Raw genomic sequence first — 16,809 nt, 5'->3', positions numbered from 1 at the left:
CTAATTAGAGCGCTGACTTCAGTATTTAAAAGTCCATGTAATGGAACTACATATGTATATCCACATAGTGCAGTTTTTGGATACTCAGGAAGATCATCAATATACTCTATAAACTGAGTAGTTAAAGGTGATGCCTTTGCCTGAGTCAGAAAGGTTAATGGTGACGGTTCCTAGATATAAATTAATTTCTAAGTACTTGATAACTACTTAGGAAATTACCTGGGTTGAGTATTCCTCTTCCGTAGAACTAAGTTCAATAACTTCATGAAAATCCATGTCTAGAAAGTACTTGGTAGGTACTTATAAAGTACTTGGTAAGTGCTTGAAATAAAGTGTGTAATGAACTTGGAGAAATATAAGAGGAAGTTGAATTTCAATAATAAAAAACAGTAATTTATAGGGTCGTGTGGAACGTTCCTGCTTATATAAAGGGCTTGGCATCACGTGCCGCGGGAACGTTCCACGTGTACACAAAAAAAAGTTCATGTGAACTGTGTTCACGTCATGCGGCGTAATTTGATCTGAGCCTGGCTGACTAAGTCCTCTAGGTCATGCAATTTTGGTTGAGCCGAGGAGTTTCAGGATTTCGAATGGACGTGATCAATCTGATTTCAAAGGATCCCTCATTCCCCGATGCCCCAGTCGTCGACCCCAGTTGCCAGTTCCAACCCGGAAAGAGATTTTACACTAATGGGCCGCGCTTCCATGAGTTCATGCATGGAATATATGAGCATGTTCTGTCAAGGTACGAAACCATCACCGTCGGGGAAACAGCCCACGTCAGCGACATCAGCGAAATTATCAAGACCGTCGGATCAACTGCGAAAGAACTCAATATGATTCGAAATGGAGCTTGCGCGACTGGAAATTGACAGAGCTCAAACAGATCTTCTCCGATTGGCAAAGAAACATGATCGAATGGGATGGATGGAATGCACTCTTTTGAAGTGCCACGATCAGGCTCGCTCGGTGTCGCGCTACGTGGACGACAGCGACAAGTTCCGCGCGCGTGGTGGCAAACTACTTGCGCTTCTGGAGTCGACTCTCGGTGGTACCTTGTATCTCTACCAGGGTCAAGGGATTGGGATGCAAAACTTTTCAGCGGACTGGAACCCAGATGTCGACTACAAGGATATAGAAAGCATCAACTTTTGGCAGAAGACGAAAAGGCTCTATTCCGACGATCCGGTACAATATGAAAAAGGCAAGAGAGCTTCTTCAGAAAAAAGCCAGGGACCACGCCCGAACGCCAATGCAGTGGAGCGACGAGCCCAATGCAGGATTTGCAGCATCCAACGTGACACCATGGATGAGAGTGAATGATGACTTTGGGACGGTTCATGTGAAAGCGCAGATGGGATGCGAAAGCCAGGACCTCTCTGTCTGGCAATACTGGCAGCTCGCTCTACGCAATCGCAGGACGTTTAAAGATGTCTTTGTGTATGGCGACTACCAGGATGTGGACTTGGACAATGAGCAAATCTATACATACCTGAGAACAGGTGCTCAGACGAAACGAAAGTGGCTGGTCGTGATGAATTGGACTGGCGAGAACCTCGCCTGGAAGATCCCTGGGTCGCTAGAGGTGGATTGGATGGCGCCTTCTTCGCTCCAAAGGAGCATTGCAGTTGGCGATGAAGCAACTATTAGACTTCAGGCCTGGGAAGGAGTGATGATGTGCTGCAAGTAGGGTTGCAAAGGAGCGAGAATTCCAGTCTTAAGGAGGTACCCCCGATCTACTATCAGTGGTCCACCAGGGAGCTTTAGCTACGCAAGTAGATATGAAGATGGTGTAATATTGCATAGGTCTGTGAAATAATCCATCATACCACCTTTCTCTGTCAATAGGGGTCAAACGATCAGCTGTAATGTGTGAGCGACCGATGAGCTCTTTACTTATACTGTATATGCTTATGATTGTCATTCCAGTTCCCAGTCACTGACGATCGATTCACTGTGACGTCCGTGCAGATATCAATGAATCGTGACCCCTTCGGTTGCGTTCACCACTAGAACCACTACTTCAAAATAGAGCAATGGGGTTAGAACACAAGATATCCGGCGATGAATTTATCGAACTAATACCTTGTCCAAATAGTACTGTTGAGCTAGGGATCGGCTTTCACCGACGGACACACCGTAGAGGTCTTGCCGAAGGCGTATGATAGGAGTCGCTCCCCTTCGCCGAACCTTTCAAGAATCGGCCCAATCAGTTATTGGCCTACCATTGCTCCTCCAGAATGTAGATGGGCGCTCCTGGAATGCGGCCGGAAGCGCTTGCTCTTTGTACTAGCTTCGTAGCTCTTATCCACATGCATGATACAGATGTGATCATTTGGTCACTGTGGTCATTATCTTAAATACTACCGATCGTTATCTAAGGCCCGAGTGAGGTGATTGGCTGCATTGCCCATCAGCTTTATCTTGGACTGGTGATTGAGAGGCAGGGGCCTTTGTTGCTATTCTTCTAGCAATCTATCTGTTAAGTGTATCAATATGTAATGTCAACAATCACTCTCGTAAGCCAAACTCGGTCACCAATTCTTCTCTCAGCTTTACCTCGCGAACTGGGAAACAAAACAGGAGCCCAGTGAAACCGAATGGAACCGCCATCCACCACACCCAATGCATTGCATCCTCGTACAACCTCAAGACCTCACTCTGCAGCTTCGCCTGGCCTTTGAGGCTTTGAATTAACCCCTCCGCCGCCAACGCATACGCGCCTCCATTTGCCAACCTCTCTCTCAATGTGAGCTCACTCACGACACTGAGCATCCGTTGCACTCTCGTATTGAAGATGGACGTCGGAATCGCAATGCCCCAGATGCACCCCAGACTCCGAACGAATGCCCACGTCGCCGTCGCCGTCGCTACCTCGGACTCTGGTAGAACAGCCTGGATAGGTGGCAAGGTGGAGGAGAAGATCATACCCGAGCCAACTCCGAAGAGAACCTGGAAACCGGCCCAGTCCCGGGCGGGGGAGTTATTATTGAGGAGGGAGAACAAGCCGACCCCAATCGTCACACAAAGATACCCTAGGAAGTGAAAGGGGCGGTATTTCCCCTTCATTGCGATCAAGCTGCCGGTGATCACGCCGAAAGGTGCAATGGCTGCTGTGATGGGTAGGACAGCAAGGCCGGAGGCAGTGGCGGACAGGCTACGCAGAGCCTGGAAATAGACAGGCAGGAAATAGCCCACCCAGTAGAGGAGCATGTTTTGAAGGAAGGAGAGCCAGAGGGCACAGAGAGCGGTTGCACTGGAGAAGAGCTGGAGCGGGATGGAGGGTTCCCGACAGAAGCGCGAGGCCTGGTGGATGTAGAAGAAGACCAGGCCTGCAAATCCAAGAAACAGGGGCGCCAGAACTCGCCAGGAGGACCAGGGGTAGGTGGTTCCCGCCCATGTCAATGCTAACAGAGTGGCCACGACGGCCAGAGTGAGGATCATGTTGCCCAGGAGATCAACGCGACCAAGTTGTTGCCTGAGGGTTGTGCTCGGGGGTCGGGGCGGATGGTTGACACGAAGGAAGAGCACGAGAAGGAAAAGCGAGACACCGCACAAGGGCAAGTTGATGTAGAAGACCCAACGCCAGGAGACATGCTGCGCAAAGGCACCACCAAGAACCGGGCCAATGGTGGTTCCTACAGCCCAGACCGAGGCCATGAGCGCCACATACCTACCTCTCTGGCGAAGGGGCACCAGATCACAGATGACGGTGTCTACGAGGATGTTGATGCCTCCGCCCCCAATCCCTTGGATCGCTCGCCCGGCGATAATTGCCGTGGTGTTATTGGCACTTCCGGCGATGGCGCTTCCCACCGCAAAGATAACCACGGAGATGATCATCAGCCATCGCCGGCCGAAGATGTTCGCCGTTTGGCCGAAGAGCGGGAGGACCACGGTGGAGGACAGAATGTATGCATTGGTAATCCACATGTACAACTCTCCCGCATGAAGATCGAGCGCAATGGTCGGAAGGGCAGTGGAAAGGATCGATGTGTCGAGAGCAGCGAGAAAGGTCGTCATGCACAAGGCTGGGAACACAGCCCAAAACCGCCATGTCTTCCTCGGCCTGGGCACCGGAGGTCTGCCCGAGTTCGTCTCATCGCTTTCTGGTTCGGTCCCCCGATCGTGTGAATTATGTAGTACTTTGCTATATACCGGGGTGGGTAGGGCTTTCTGTTGCTCCAGTTTGAGAATTGAGGTTTCAGCCATGGGGGAGGGGGTAGGAAAGGGAGAATGGATTGACAGAGGATGTCAGAAGAACAAACGCAGCATGAAATGGACGGACAAACCCATGGGAAAAGCAAAGACAGCAAGCGGCGTAACTACTATGAGCCCCTGAGCCTGTCAATTCATGTTTGCTGGCCAGAATTTGATCATACCAGAAATCGGTTTCTTTGTCTTGCATAGCCTCGGTCTTTTCTCCGGTCCGAAACCCCGATCACACGCAAGCCGGTAACCTCCACATATATGCATGTACACTTATCCCTGCACCCCTAGCAATAACCTGTTTTGAAACTATTACATGGTTCACTGAATCCATTTGCGGCACCCTAAACACCGAAGTCGGCACGGACCAGATTTACACAGCAACCTCCACTTATAAGGCATGGCTGTACGTGCCAGGGCTGGAGTGCCGCCAACTGTAGAAATAGGTCAAAGGTGGGGTTGATGCAGCAGAGCCCTGCATCCTGGCCCGCTAGTCGCTCTCCATCGTCGCAGATGTTTTATTTCCAGATCACGGCAGAGAACAGCACTGGTCTAATTTGCTTCTTTCATGATAGCGATTTGCTGTGGGCAGCAGGGTTAGATATTAGGCAATTGCCGGATCACACGAAACTAGCCACCCAAACATCCATGGCCCTAACCCCTGTCCGGCCCCCTGCAATACCCGCCAAGCTCGCCTCACACGCATCCCGTGACGCAAGAATCATTGCCCGTTCCCTTTCATCACTCACTGCCTCCTTCACCTCCTTTTTGAACGATGAAGACAGACAAGCGGACACTTCCCACTGTCCGTCCAACAAGCCCTCCCCACTTTGCACGCGGGTCTCGCTCTGCAACTGCCACCCGGCGGCCAGGGCCAGCTCGGTCAGCCGCTTGGGTCCCAGCACCGTGCGGACATTCGAGTCGCTAATAGGTTTACGGCACTCCAGCGCGGCCTGGGTAAGCGCGGCTAAAACGTGAGGCTGAGCAGAGGAGTGCGTGGCTACCAACGACCACTCGGCAAGGAGGAGACGCTTGCTGTGCTGTTTGAGGGCAGACAAAGTGGACAGAATGAGCGAAGGGGAGGCAAAGTACCATAGGCTGTGGGCGAGCACTGCTGCGTCGAAGGCCTTAGTTTTGCCGGCGAGGGGCGAGGAGGGGGAGGGAGTAGGGAGTGAGAGGTAGTCCAGAGGGGGTTGTTGGACCCAAGTAATGCGATCACCCAGTGAGCCTTCCGATATGTGGCCCTGTGCCTGGCCAAGAGTATATGGCGCACCTGCAGCAGCCATTGGTCAGCTACAGTCTACTTGCACCGTCAGGATAGGAAATAAGCCAGGGCTCACCATAATCCAAGTCCGCCGGATCGACCGCCACCACCCTTCCTTGCTCTCCCACGGCAGTTGCAAGAACAGTCGTGCAGTCCCCTTGCCCGCACCCTAGTTCCAGCACCTTGGCACCAGTGGGAATGTTCCAGTGCTGTAGGAGCACCAGGCGATGCAGAGTTTGCGAGTGCTGGATGCTGAAGTGGGCCGGGTCGTGTAGGGAGAGACGGGCGATACAGGCGGCGTCGAGTTGAGTGGACATGTTCTGCTCTAACGGTTCAGGGCACAAGGTAGCCGACTGTGCTGCAGCTAGATAATACAGGTTGCGACTGGAGCATTGCTTCCACCTATTGACCCGTGGATGGGATCCTCTTATAATGTCAGCTTTGGAGGGCCGCCTGGGTGTACCCGACCGCAGGTTCTGTACGGTGTGTACTACCAGGCCATCACACGCCTCGTTGATTGACCTGTGAGGAGGTAAGATTGTTCCCTATCCATTCCATGATGACACGATGATACTCAGAGAAGCATGGCCTTTCCCAGTACGGAACCAGTAATGAGTCACAGTTGAGTCATTATCTATCAATGCCTAAGACCGACAGGGGGGAATGCACACTGGGCAATTAGTCACCAACCCAGCAAATCACCTAACCGCACGATGGAAGGATCCGACGCCAATCAAGGTCCAGAACAGCAGAATACCCCGCACCGCACGGCAGACCGGCGGACGACCGGAACAGAGTCAAGGCCTGCTTCAAGCCCTCGACCCAAATCGGCGTATTAGAGGTAGGCCTTAGAACTCGGTATTCCGACGTGAGGGTCAGTCTTAGCATACAGACATGATGATTATTCTTTGGCTAGTCACCTCTTTGTTCTGTGTACTCAAATCACCCCAAAGCCTGTACCACCACAATGCCATCCCCCGATACCACGAAATTGACTACCACCCATACGCCTCCTCAAAGTACTCCATCCCGATCGCCCCGCCGCGCCGCGCCGCCAGTGTGGCCGCGCGCGTGAGATCCGCCATCTCCGCCGGACCGCATACCACCACCGCCACCGAGCCCTCCTCCGCCCCCGCCTGGGCCACAATTTGCGCAATGGGCGCCCGCCCCTCCTCCACATTCACATCCCCCCCAGAGAGCACTCCATCACCTTCCACCGCATCACATGATCCTCGCGAACAGTAAAAGCGCATCCGCACTCCAGGGCACTGGAGATACGAGCCCAACTCCGCGCGATACAGCTGGTCGACTAGCGCGGGCTCGCGCACCGTCCAGTGGAGGTCGATTTGCGGATGCTCCAACCCCTGCGGGGCCGACAGGAGGACTTGGAGGTATGCCGTCGCGACGCCGATGCCGGTGCCACCCATAATCATGACGATGCGGTTGAAGGTGCGCAGGGCGGTGGACGCACTGCGACCGTAAGGGCCCTCAAGGACGAGGGTGGGGTGCAGGGTGTTGCCGGCGGCGATGGCTTGGGCTTTGAGACGGTGGGTCCAGCCGGTGTACGGACGGACCCAGAAGGTTAGCGTCGGAGTGGATGCTGTGAGTGAAGGGAGCGGGAGAGGACGGGACTGCGTGGTGATAGCGGCTTCTTTCTCCGTTGACGTGCGGGGAGGAGTGGTCGAGCCAGGGAAGGGGGATGTGGAAGAGCTGTCGCGGTCGGAGTAGCGAACGGAGGCCGTGGTGAAGGGGTGGTTCTCCCAGCCGCGGAAGGTCGTGGGTTGGTAGATATAGTAGTAATGTCCGGCTTTGGGCGAGGTGGGGAGGATCGCGGGCTGGATTTCGATCTGGAGAACGTCGCTGCTGGGGTGGTAGGTGACGGTGCTCTGGTAGGGAGAATGCACGCTGCTACTGCGGTGGATAGGCAGATTGCAGAGTGCCAGGCGCAGGAGGCGGACGAGTCGATCGAAGGACCAGATAGCCACTACAGGCCACAGGTGGGGAGTGTATTCCGCGCCGAACTTGCTCATATGCCTTGGGGGATCCGGGGTCAGAAGACAGGTTGCCAGTTTGAGGGGGCATTCTCACGCACTGTCTACGAACCTAAACAGAGCGTAGACAATGACGATCCCGAATAGAACGTGCACAACGAGGAATACTTCGTAGAATCGTTTGCGCACCGCGCCGCAAGAGAACGGGATCATCAAGCACATGAGCACTGTTGCCTGCGAGGCAGTCAGCACGAAGACCGATGACAAGCAACTTCAGGGGAAACAGACAACAATGCCAAACCTGAACCAGTCCGTTTCCAAGTCTGTGGTATACTTGCTCGGGTCTTGAGGCGCGATGTTAGCCGGAACGGAGATGGTTGCAGAGGCAGAGTCTCACTATAAGCCAAGTACTTGACGGTATATGATATAGAATGGATGATGGCAAAGAGAATGGTCAGGATGGCGAGATGCCGGTGGAACACATTGAATGTGTGGAAGCTCCAGCCCGTGGCCCAAATCAGGACATTATTTCGGCCTGCAAAGACCCACAGCCACGGCAAGCATGCGAAGGCGAGTAGGCCAAGTCTCGGCCCCATTGTGTCCCAGATCTGATAGGCGAGAGTTCCATTACTAGAACCAATTAGCTTAGAGTACAAATACACGCATAGAGAGGCATACAAAGGATCGTCCGAGTACGCGTCATATCGTATACAAGCGAGGATAACTGCCAGAGCCCAGAAGGCAAAAATAACCGATGCTTGCAGGCGTAGAGGGACTTTTCAGCCAAACAGGAGCCGTTGGTGATACGTCCCTAGACTCGGCGCTAGGATCAAGTGTGTGTTGAGAGCATTATAGACTTTGGTAATCGGATTCGATGCCGATAGGCGCCGGAGGGGAGACGGAGATCTAGGTTTCTCTGGGTCCTGGGTTTGCTCTGCATCTCGACAGTAGAAGAGCCCAGTCAGGAAGTTGAAAATGATACCGACCAGTATCACCAATCCCCAAAAGCCGTGAATACCCCAAGCAATCTTCAACGAGCGAGAATCATCGGTCTCATCCGCGGTCTAACATAATTCAGTATCCGGCATGAGTGCAAAGGACTATCACCACACTTACCACACTGCGGACGGCTCGTCGATAGTATGACTTGTCAAGCAGTACCGCGGAGGAAATTGAGGCCGAGTTCGAAGCGCCTGGGCTGAAGACGGGTAGCTGTTCGATGTACTTGGTGGTAGCTATGGCCTCAATCTCGTTCAAGTCCATCAATGCCGAGCCGCCGTTAGTGCACAGGCTCTTCCAAAAGTCAAGGCCCACAGTGTATGCCCTCCCATGACAATACGCTCGCATGGAGGCATATATCGATGCTACCTCGAGCATATTCGTACACCCAGATGCGGAGCTGGAACGTGTCGAGCTTTGAGATACCGCGCTCGTGTAGCTGCTGTTCTCTTGCCATTTGAACGGAGAGAAGGACTCATATATGGCGTACATGCAGTATTGGTTCGCATTGCTCGGCGAGAAGCCCTTGGCCACAGCGTGCGAGCTGAGGCACGAAGCCAGAATGGCTAACGTGATTCTCATTGCGAAGAATGGGGATCTGTTGGTTTGTCCGGAAAATCGATCCTTAAGGCTGCCCCTGACGACTGTTCCTAAGGATGGGCTCTTACAGTGGCATGCCTTTTTTTCAAGTGGGACATCGCAAGAACCTTGGCATATATATTGTCGGCCATTGAGAACAACGATCTTTAATCGTAGCGCAATCTCATCATTCTGCAACATTCTACGGTACTCGTCGTGAAAAGGGAAACTGCTCCTGATTCTGGCCCGGAAGTGGAGATGAAATCTCTGCAAAGTGGGCACTATGATGTTTATTGATCGGCCTGAGAGACCAAGCATGCATGGCACTGTCAGAAAGAGGAATACAATTGGGCATATGGATTGTAGTGGGACATGCAAGATATACTAGCTTGGCTTTGTTGGATACAGTTTTCAAGCAGGCCATGAAGGCTTCAGCTGGTCACTGAGGCGGAATTATCACTGGGAAGAAAGCTCTGGTAGCCACACGTGCTTTCCTACCGGATGTGGAGAGCGCCCCCCAATAAGATGGTCAGATTAGATTGATAGGATAAAAGATCGATAATGAAAATCATATCAATCAGACCCACAACAAGTTGCTACATTCGGACGCCCGAACAACCGGATCCCGAATATCCGACACCGAAAATCTTCCGGTAAGGGCTGCTAATCAGCAGTGTGTCTAGAATCTATCAGCAGATAATTTAGCCTATTGGGTTTTCCATTCACAGAAACTTAGTTATCTCAGTTTCTATAAGCATATACAGTGTATAGTAGCAATTTATAATTTTTATTACTCTATAAATAAAGCTTCAAATCAGTTATCTGTAAAATGGCTAACAGCTAGGTCAGATTAGGTTAATTAGAATTTTTATATCTAACTGCTAGATTATAATCAGATTAAGAAAGATTTTATATCTGATTATAATATAGCTACAAATCAGACAGTTAACTGTTTTAACCATTTTTAATATTATTACGGGACGGATGGATTGTGCTAATTGAAGTATTCCTTAGAATAAGAAAAAATAGCTAGAAAGCTATTTTGTCTGTTTATACAAAATATTCAAATATATATACTAAGTTAGTCTATATAGTGAATTAGCATATATTTTCAGATGCTAAAAATAGGATTTTTAAGATTGTTTTTTTATTTCTGTCTAAAGAAAGTTATTCTTATTTATAAATTATAAAAATAAAATTCCTATCTTCTATATTGAATAAGTAATAGCTTAATAAATATTATAGTTAAATCTTATATAATTTAAATACAGATGAATATAAAATCCAGATTGGAATATATACTAAGCTTTTTTATTTTATTCATTTAAATATTTCTTCTACTGTAAGATAAATAGAAAAAATTATAGAATAATAGATTTAAAAAGCAGAATTCTCTGTAATTCTAATATTCTATTAAAAAAGATATAAATATATACTATTCTGCATATTAGTATTTAAAAATCTATTTTATTATTTTTACTAACTGTTAAAATTAATAATAACTACTGTATTCCGTTTATAATAATATATTCGGATAGTCAATAAAATAATAACTTCAGTATAATAAATTTAAAAAATAAAATTCTCTATAATTCTAATATTTTATTAAAAAATATAAATATATACTATTTTAAATATTAGTATCTGAAAATCTATTTTATTATTTTTATTAGTTATTAAATATAAAGGAAAAAGGTCAGTTAGATATAAAATAGTAGCAGTCTGTTTATTTCAAGACTAATCCTTGCTTTCCCGATAGTCTAGTAAGATTCTAAGAATTAAATATTAAGAAATTAAAAATTATTAATATTAAGATCTTTACATAAAAAATATAAGAATAATCTACTTCTAATCTGCTATATTCTTATAAATTATTTATAATAATTAGGCTTCTTCTTATATACAGCTGTTCCAGCCGCAGAATAGCAGTATAATAATATTATTTCGATAGTTAAACTAATTTATTATAAAAAATAGAAAAATCAGTTAGATATAGAATAGTAGCAGTCTGTTTATTTTAAGACTAATTCTTACTATTCTAAAGGTCTAGCAAGATACTAGAAGTTAAATACTGAAGAAGGTCTGAATTATTAATATTATAACCGTTATATAAAAAATATATAAATATATTATTAATAATCCGCTATAATTATAAAAATTATTTATAATAATTAGGCTTTCTTTTATATACAGCTGTTTTTAATAATATAATAACAGTATAGTACTGCCGCTTCAGCACAGAAGCTAACTATTTTTAAAAATACAGTATATAATAGAAAAAGAAGTCAGTTAGGTATAGAATAGTAGCAGTCTATTAATTTTAAGACTAATCCTTACTATTCTAAAAATCTAGTAAGGTCCTAGGAGTTAAATACTGAAGAAGGTCTGAGTCATTAACATCATAACCGTTGCGCGGAGGATGTGTAGGTAGATTGTTGACAATCCGCCATAATTACAGGGGTTATCTATAATACAGTAGTAGATAATAAAAAGTCGCAGACTAGTTCTATTTAAAATATATATTATAAATAATACTATTCTGTTTTAGAAATGCTGTGGTTTTTTAATAATAATATTAATAATATAAATATACTTCTATATATCTTTCTTAATATTATCAATATTATCAGTATTATTTATTTTTATATTAAAAAGCTTATACTTTTCTGCTGTTTCTGTATTTATTCGTTTATTTTAATATATATATACAGTATCTATATTCTATATTTTTTTTAGTATTACTAAAATATTAATAAATAGCTATAATATTTTTAATAAATGAAAATATTTATACTATCGACTTTCCGCCTTTTTACAGAGATTTTTTTCTATTCTAAAATTATATTCTATTTTAAATATTTAAAAATTTCGATAAAAAATTATAAATAGAATTCAGAAGAAGAATTTAAGCTAAGCTGTATTTTTAATACAGTTTTATTTATAAAATACTACTAATATACAGTATAAAAAGCTAATTATCTATCTATAAATAATTCTACTTTTTTTTAATTTATTTTTAAAATATATTTAAACGTCGGGTAGACGGCTATAGAAATATTAAAGAATATTAAAAATTTTATTAAAATTTAATATTAAATAATTAGACTTTAAAATATTAATTTTAAAAAGATTTAAATCTTCTAATTTTATTATTTTTTTAGTAATTTAATATGGGTTTACATTAGGATTTACATTAGGATTTACATTAATCAGTAATAAAAGACTGCACAACGATTGCAGAGAAGATAAATATCTTCAACAGAGTAAGCTGAAAACAATATATATATACAGTATCAGAACTTTCACTGTTGGTAGCTTATTAGAGCTGGGTTGATAGTATCAATTTATATTCTTACCGACCGAAGAAATTAAAGATTTTAGAAAAAAAAAGATTAAACTATTTTTCTTTTTACCGCTGAAATAATTCGTTTTTTATATTAAGATACTTTTTTATTTTTAATAAAGTCGCTCGACGTGCTGTTCTGATATAAAAGGTATAAATTCTAATTCTAAAAATAATATATCTTAGATTTAGATTGGCCAAAATCTTTATTTTTAGCTAAACAGCAATTATATATATCAGCCGTATTATAAAATAATAATATAATACTAAAAAAAAGTTCGTCTGATTAGCTAAAACCCCGTCTACAGACAGTTAAAAAATCCGTAGAAATCTCAGCCCGTCAGCACCGGATAAACCTTTTACTAAAGATATTATATTAAGATTATCAGATTAAAAGAATTAGAATTTTAAATTTTATAAAGTATACTACATAAACACCCCCCACAGCTTAATTATTAATTAAAATATACAAAGATTCCTAGCGGTTGGAAAAAAGATCTAAAATAAATAATAATCATAATATATAATTCTTCTGACTATAACAGAAGGCGCCGGCACCTGAAAAACAAAAGGTCTTAAAAAAAATAAAGTCTTTAAATATTATATTTTTATATAATCCACCCGAAGATACTTCTTTATTTAAAAACATCATTTAATAAAAAAAAACCCAGTATTAGTATATTCGGTAGGACTATAAAAGCCGATCCTTTTTATAATAAATATATTCTCCTACTAATAATTTATCTGAAGAGAATATTAAAAAGCAATTAAATAAATATTTTCTTTGAAGAACCGAATATATTTCTATAAGCAAGCAGAATAATATTCAGACTACCGCCTATTCTACTAACATCCGTTTATTTATATTTAATATCTAATATAAAAAAATATAATACTGTTTTATTCCATATCGATAACAAGTCACCAAAATTTGTATATTAACAGAGATTTTAAATCAGCAGTTATTAAAAACTGTCAGGCAGTTCTCTTTTCTATATTCAAAATCTTCTGGCTGATTAAATAATCTTATTAATATTTATATACTTTTATACTAGATTGTACTGTCCGGATAATATAAATAGTATATTCTATTCTTTTTTCTTTTTTAAAATAAAAAATAAAAACTGTTATTTATAAAATACTTAGCGGAACCAGTCTTTCAATACTTTATTCAGATATTCTCTCCGACGAAGATTACTATAAAACTGTCTGCGAGCATTTATAAAATACTCGACTTTAAAACTAACTATAATAAATTATATAAACTTAGTTTTAACGAAGGCTTTCTTTATATATAAAGAATAAGCTGACGATTATAGAATATATAAATACTTATTTATTAATTTTTAAAAAGTAAATTACTAATTTAGTATCTGTTAGATTCCTTATTCGCATAATTTTAATATTAAAAAATTCGATCTTTATTTTTAAATAAGTCCAGTTGACGGTCAGTAAATCTAGCTAATATTCAGTAATAAAATCCGTCAATTCTTTTTCTATTTTTTTAAAGATTATAAGTACATCATCGATATATTTTATATATTTAACTATTTCTTTTTTAAAGAAAATCTTTAAATATCGCTCGAAATATCTAATATAAATATTAATCAGAACAGATGCAGATGCCGTACCCATAGCTAAATCTTTTATCTATTAATAAATCTAATTTTAAAATAAAAAGAAATTGTTTTATATTACAAACCGAATTATTTAAATAATAAATCGGGCGCGAATTTTTAATTATAGAAAATAATAAGCTTATATATCTTTTACCAGCTCGGCATATTCGGTTGTATTAATATTAATATAAAATATAATAATATCTTCTATATATATCTAAATATCTTTATAATCTTCCTTTATCTCTTCTAGTTGCTGGATTATCTATTTAGTAGAGCCAACAACCTACGGTAAGTAATTAAAAATCGGACGGCACAAATAATTAATAATTTTTAAGAAATAATTAATTATTTATAAGTATAAGAAAACTATAGATCACAACGCCTATAAGTTTTTGTAAATCTTTAATATTATATAAAATATTAATATTTTAATTATTGTTTTCTCTCTTACAAAGCACTCTATATTCTTAAATAAATACTATTTAAATAATTTATTAATAAGTTGGCTGAGGAGTTCTTTTATATTCAGAAAGTTTACTATTTAATAGATTAATAAGTCTTTTAGTATTTTTATATATTTATAAATATATTATTCTTTAGAAAAGACTGCAAGTCCTAGATTTTTATCTGTAAGCTTGACTATTAGATTATTTTCTAATAAAAAGTTTTAAATTCTAATTTAATTTATATTTCTATATTTAGAGATAATCGAGGCGGTGTAAGAAAAAGCCTAACTAACTTAGTTGTTAATCTTTTTTATTATCTTTTTAATACTAAGCTCAATCGCCGCGGAGGCTTTTTACGGTTTTTAAATAGAATTCAGAATATAAAATTTAAATATAAACTTCTAATTCTAATATTTGCTATTATAAAATTACTACTTTATATAGACTGTTCTTACAAACTTGTTCTTTACTTCAAGCATGTTATAGTCCTGTGGTTTGAAGTATAAAATATATTTATAATTAACAGTTAGTAAGTATTCAATATTTTTTAAAAGAATAATATCAGAATATTTGAAAACTTTTAGTCTAGCGGTTCTAATAAAATCTGCTTTTTAATATTTCAGAAAAGAAAAAGCAATTTTTGTTCTATATTTAATATTTAAATTATAGTATATATTAGAATATTCCTCCGAAAGCCACGGACGGAACTCTTTTAAATATTATTATATAAAGGCATTTACTGAGATTTCCTCTTCTATAAGCACTTTTTAAATCTATTAGTCTTTATTTTAATTTTCTTTACTTTATTAAAAAAAAAGTTCTTTTTTATCCGACTGTTGGATTATCTATTATTTACTTATTCTAATATCTGTTAGTATAAAAGTCTTCCGCTTTTAAACTGAAAGATTCTTACCGATCTTAAAAACTAATTTAACTTTAAGAAATTTCATCTTTTTATAAATAATATTATAAATAGATTGTTTCTTTTTAATATCTATTATTTCTATATCCGTAGTCTTTTTAATCTTAAGCTTAGTAAATTTCTAAAATTCAGTATAATTAATTAATACTCTGGCTAATATTAAACACCGATAGGTATAAATAATATAAACATCTAAAAATATTTTATATTCTGCTTCCGCGGTAGGAGAAAGATCTCTAAAAATAATTTTATTTATATCGGTCTTATCTATTCTTCTATTATTAACTTCGGCTATGATTTAAGCAACGTAGCGGCATCTCTTCTACTAAACATCTGTTTTAACTATTATAAGTATTATTAAATATACTAACTCTTTCTTCTTTTTTTTAATAGCTGCGGTTAATATATTTTTACGGGCCTGTTTAATAGCGGCTTTGAACATCTTAGAAAATATTAAGTCTTAAATACTAAATAAAAATTCCTTTATAAATTAGAATTTCAGTTTCTTCAGACTATTGTAAACAATAGGCGGGAAGGATGAATCGGTATTATATCTTTTATATAAAAAAATTATAAATATAATATTAGTATATTTATATATAATATAAAACTTCTTACTAAAATAGTCTCCGAGGAGTACTTAATAAATATATAGAATTATTATAATCAACTCCGGTAATATTAAAACTTTAGCAGTAGTCTTTACCAGTTTCTTAAAATTATAGATAATCTTAAGATTGCGAAACAATTTTACTGATTCAGATATTTTCATTATAATATATAGAATTTATATTAATCAGTAATAAGAAGCTGTATAACAATTGCAGAAAAGATAAGCGTCTTTAATAGAATAAGCTGAAAATAATATATATATATAGTATTAGAACTTTTACTGTTAATAGCTTATTAAAACTAGATTAATAGTATTAATTTATATTCTTACCGACCGAAGAAATCGAAAATTCTAAAAAAAAGAAAAGATTAGACTATTCTTCTTTTTACTGCTGGAATAACTTATTCTCTATATTAAGATACTTCTTTATTTTTAATAAAGTCGCTCGACGCGCTGTTTTAATATAGAAAGTATAGATTCTAATTCCGAAAATAATATATTTTAGATTTAGATTAGTTAAGACTTCTATTTTTAATTAGACAGCAATCACGCGTGTCAGCCACATTATAAGATAATAATATAATGCCGGAGGAAAGTTCGTCCGATTAGTCAAAACCCTGCCCACAGACAGCTAAAAAAATCCGCAGAAACCTCGGCCCGTCAGCACCGGATAAACCTTTCGCCGAAGGTATTACATTAGGGTTTACATTAGGGTTTACATTAGGGTTTACATTAGGGTTTACATTAGGGTTTACATTAGGGTTTACATTAGGGTTTACATTAGGGTTTACATTAGGGTTTACATTAGGGTTTACATTAGG

At 40.2% G+C, this 16,809-nt stretch overlaps 4 protein-coding genes across 4 annotated transcripts in view; 1 reads left to right on the top strand and 3 right to left on the bottom strand.

Moving 5' to 3' along the window:
- Positions 1-1,844, top strand: part of ASPACDRAFT_1880894 (uncharacterized protein) — a gene marked incomplete at its 5' end in the record, with an annotated part of 6,602 nt that extends 4,758 nt beyond the window's left edge. The window contains 3 exons of the mRNA XM_020198220.1: positions 549-809; positions 949-1,119; positions 1,205-1,844. Of these exons, the coding sequence (XP_020055897.1) occupies positions 549-809; positions 949-1,119; positions 1,205-1,690 (918 nt within the window). The 3' untranslated portion in view covers positions 1,691-1,844. The remainder of the gene's footprint in view (positions 1-548; positions 810-948; positions 1,120-1,204) is intronic.
- Positions 1,845-2,498: 654 nt separating this feature from the next.
- ASPACDRAFT_78557 (uncharacterized protein) lies at positions 2,499-4,089 on the bottom strand. The gene has a single exon (XM_020205206.1). The coding sequence runs from the start codon at positions 4,021-4,023 to the stop codon at positions 2,512-2,514; it is 1,512 nt and encodes a 503-aa protein (XP_020055896.1). The 5' UTR covers positions 4,024-4,089; the 3' UTR covers positions 2,499-2,511.
- Positions 4,090-4,829: 740 nt separating this feature from the next.
- ASPACDRAFT_52265 (class I SAM-dependent methyltransferase) lies at positions 4,830-5,790 on the bottom strand (the record flags this gene model as incomplete). Its single annotated transcript, XM_020202591.1, has 2 exons — positions 4,830-5,482; positions 5,550-5,790. The coding sequence occupies 2 exons, from the start codon at positions 5,788-5,790 to the stop codon at positions 4,830-4,832; spliced, it is 894 nt and encodes a 297-aa protein (XP_020055895.1).
- A 557-nt stretch (positions 5,791-6,347) lies between these two features.
- On the bottom strand, positions 6,348-9,045 carry ASPACDRAFT_1888264 (ferric reductase family protein; the record flags this gene model as incomplete). Its single annotated transcript, XM_020198475.1, has 5 exons — positions 6,348-7,507; positions 7,577-7,691; positions 7,799-8,094; positions 8,272-8,528; positions 8,581-9,045. The coding sequence occupies 5 exons, from the start codon at positions 9,043-9,045 to the stop codon at positions 6,469-6,471; spliced, it is 2,172 nt and encodes a 723-aa protein (XP_020055894.1). The 3' UTR covers positions 6,348-6,468.
- Between the last annotated feature and the right edge of the window lie 7,764 nt (positions 9,046-16,809).

Source organism: Aspergillus aculeatus (assembly GCF_001890905.1).
Source record: "Aspergillus aculeatus ATCC 16872 unplaced genomic scaffold ASPACscaffold_8, whole genome shotgun sequence".
NCBI classification, from domain to species: domain Eukaryota; kingdom Fungi; phylum Ascomycota; class Eurotiomycetes; order Eurotiales; family Aspergillaceae; genus Aspergillus; species Aspergillus aculeatus.
Note: the sequence above shows the minus strand (reverse complement) of the source record. Positions and strands in the feature narration are given on the sequence as shown.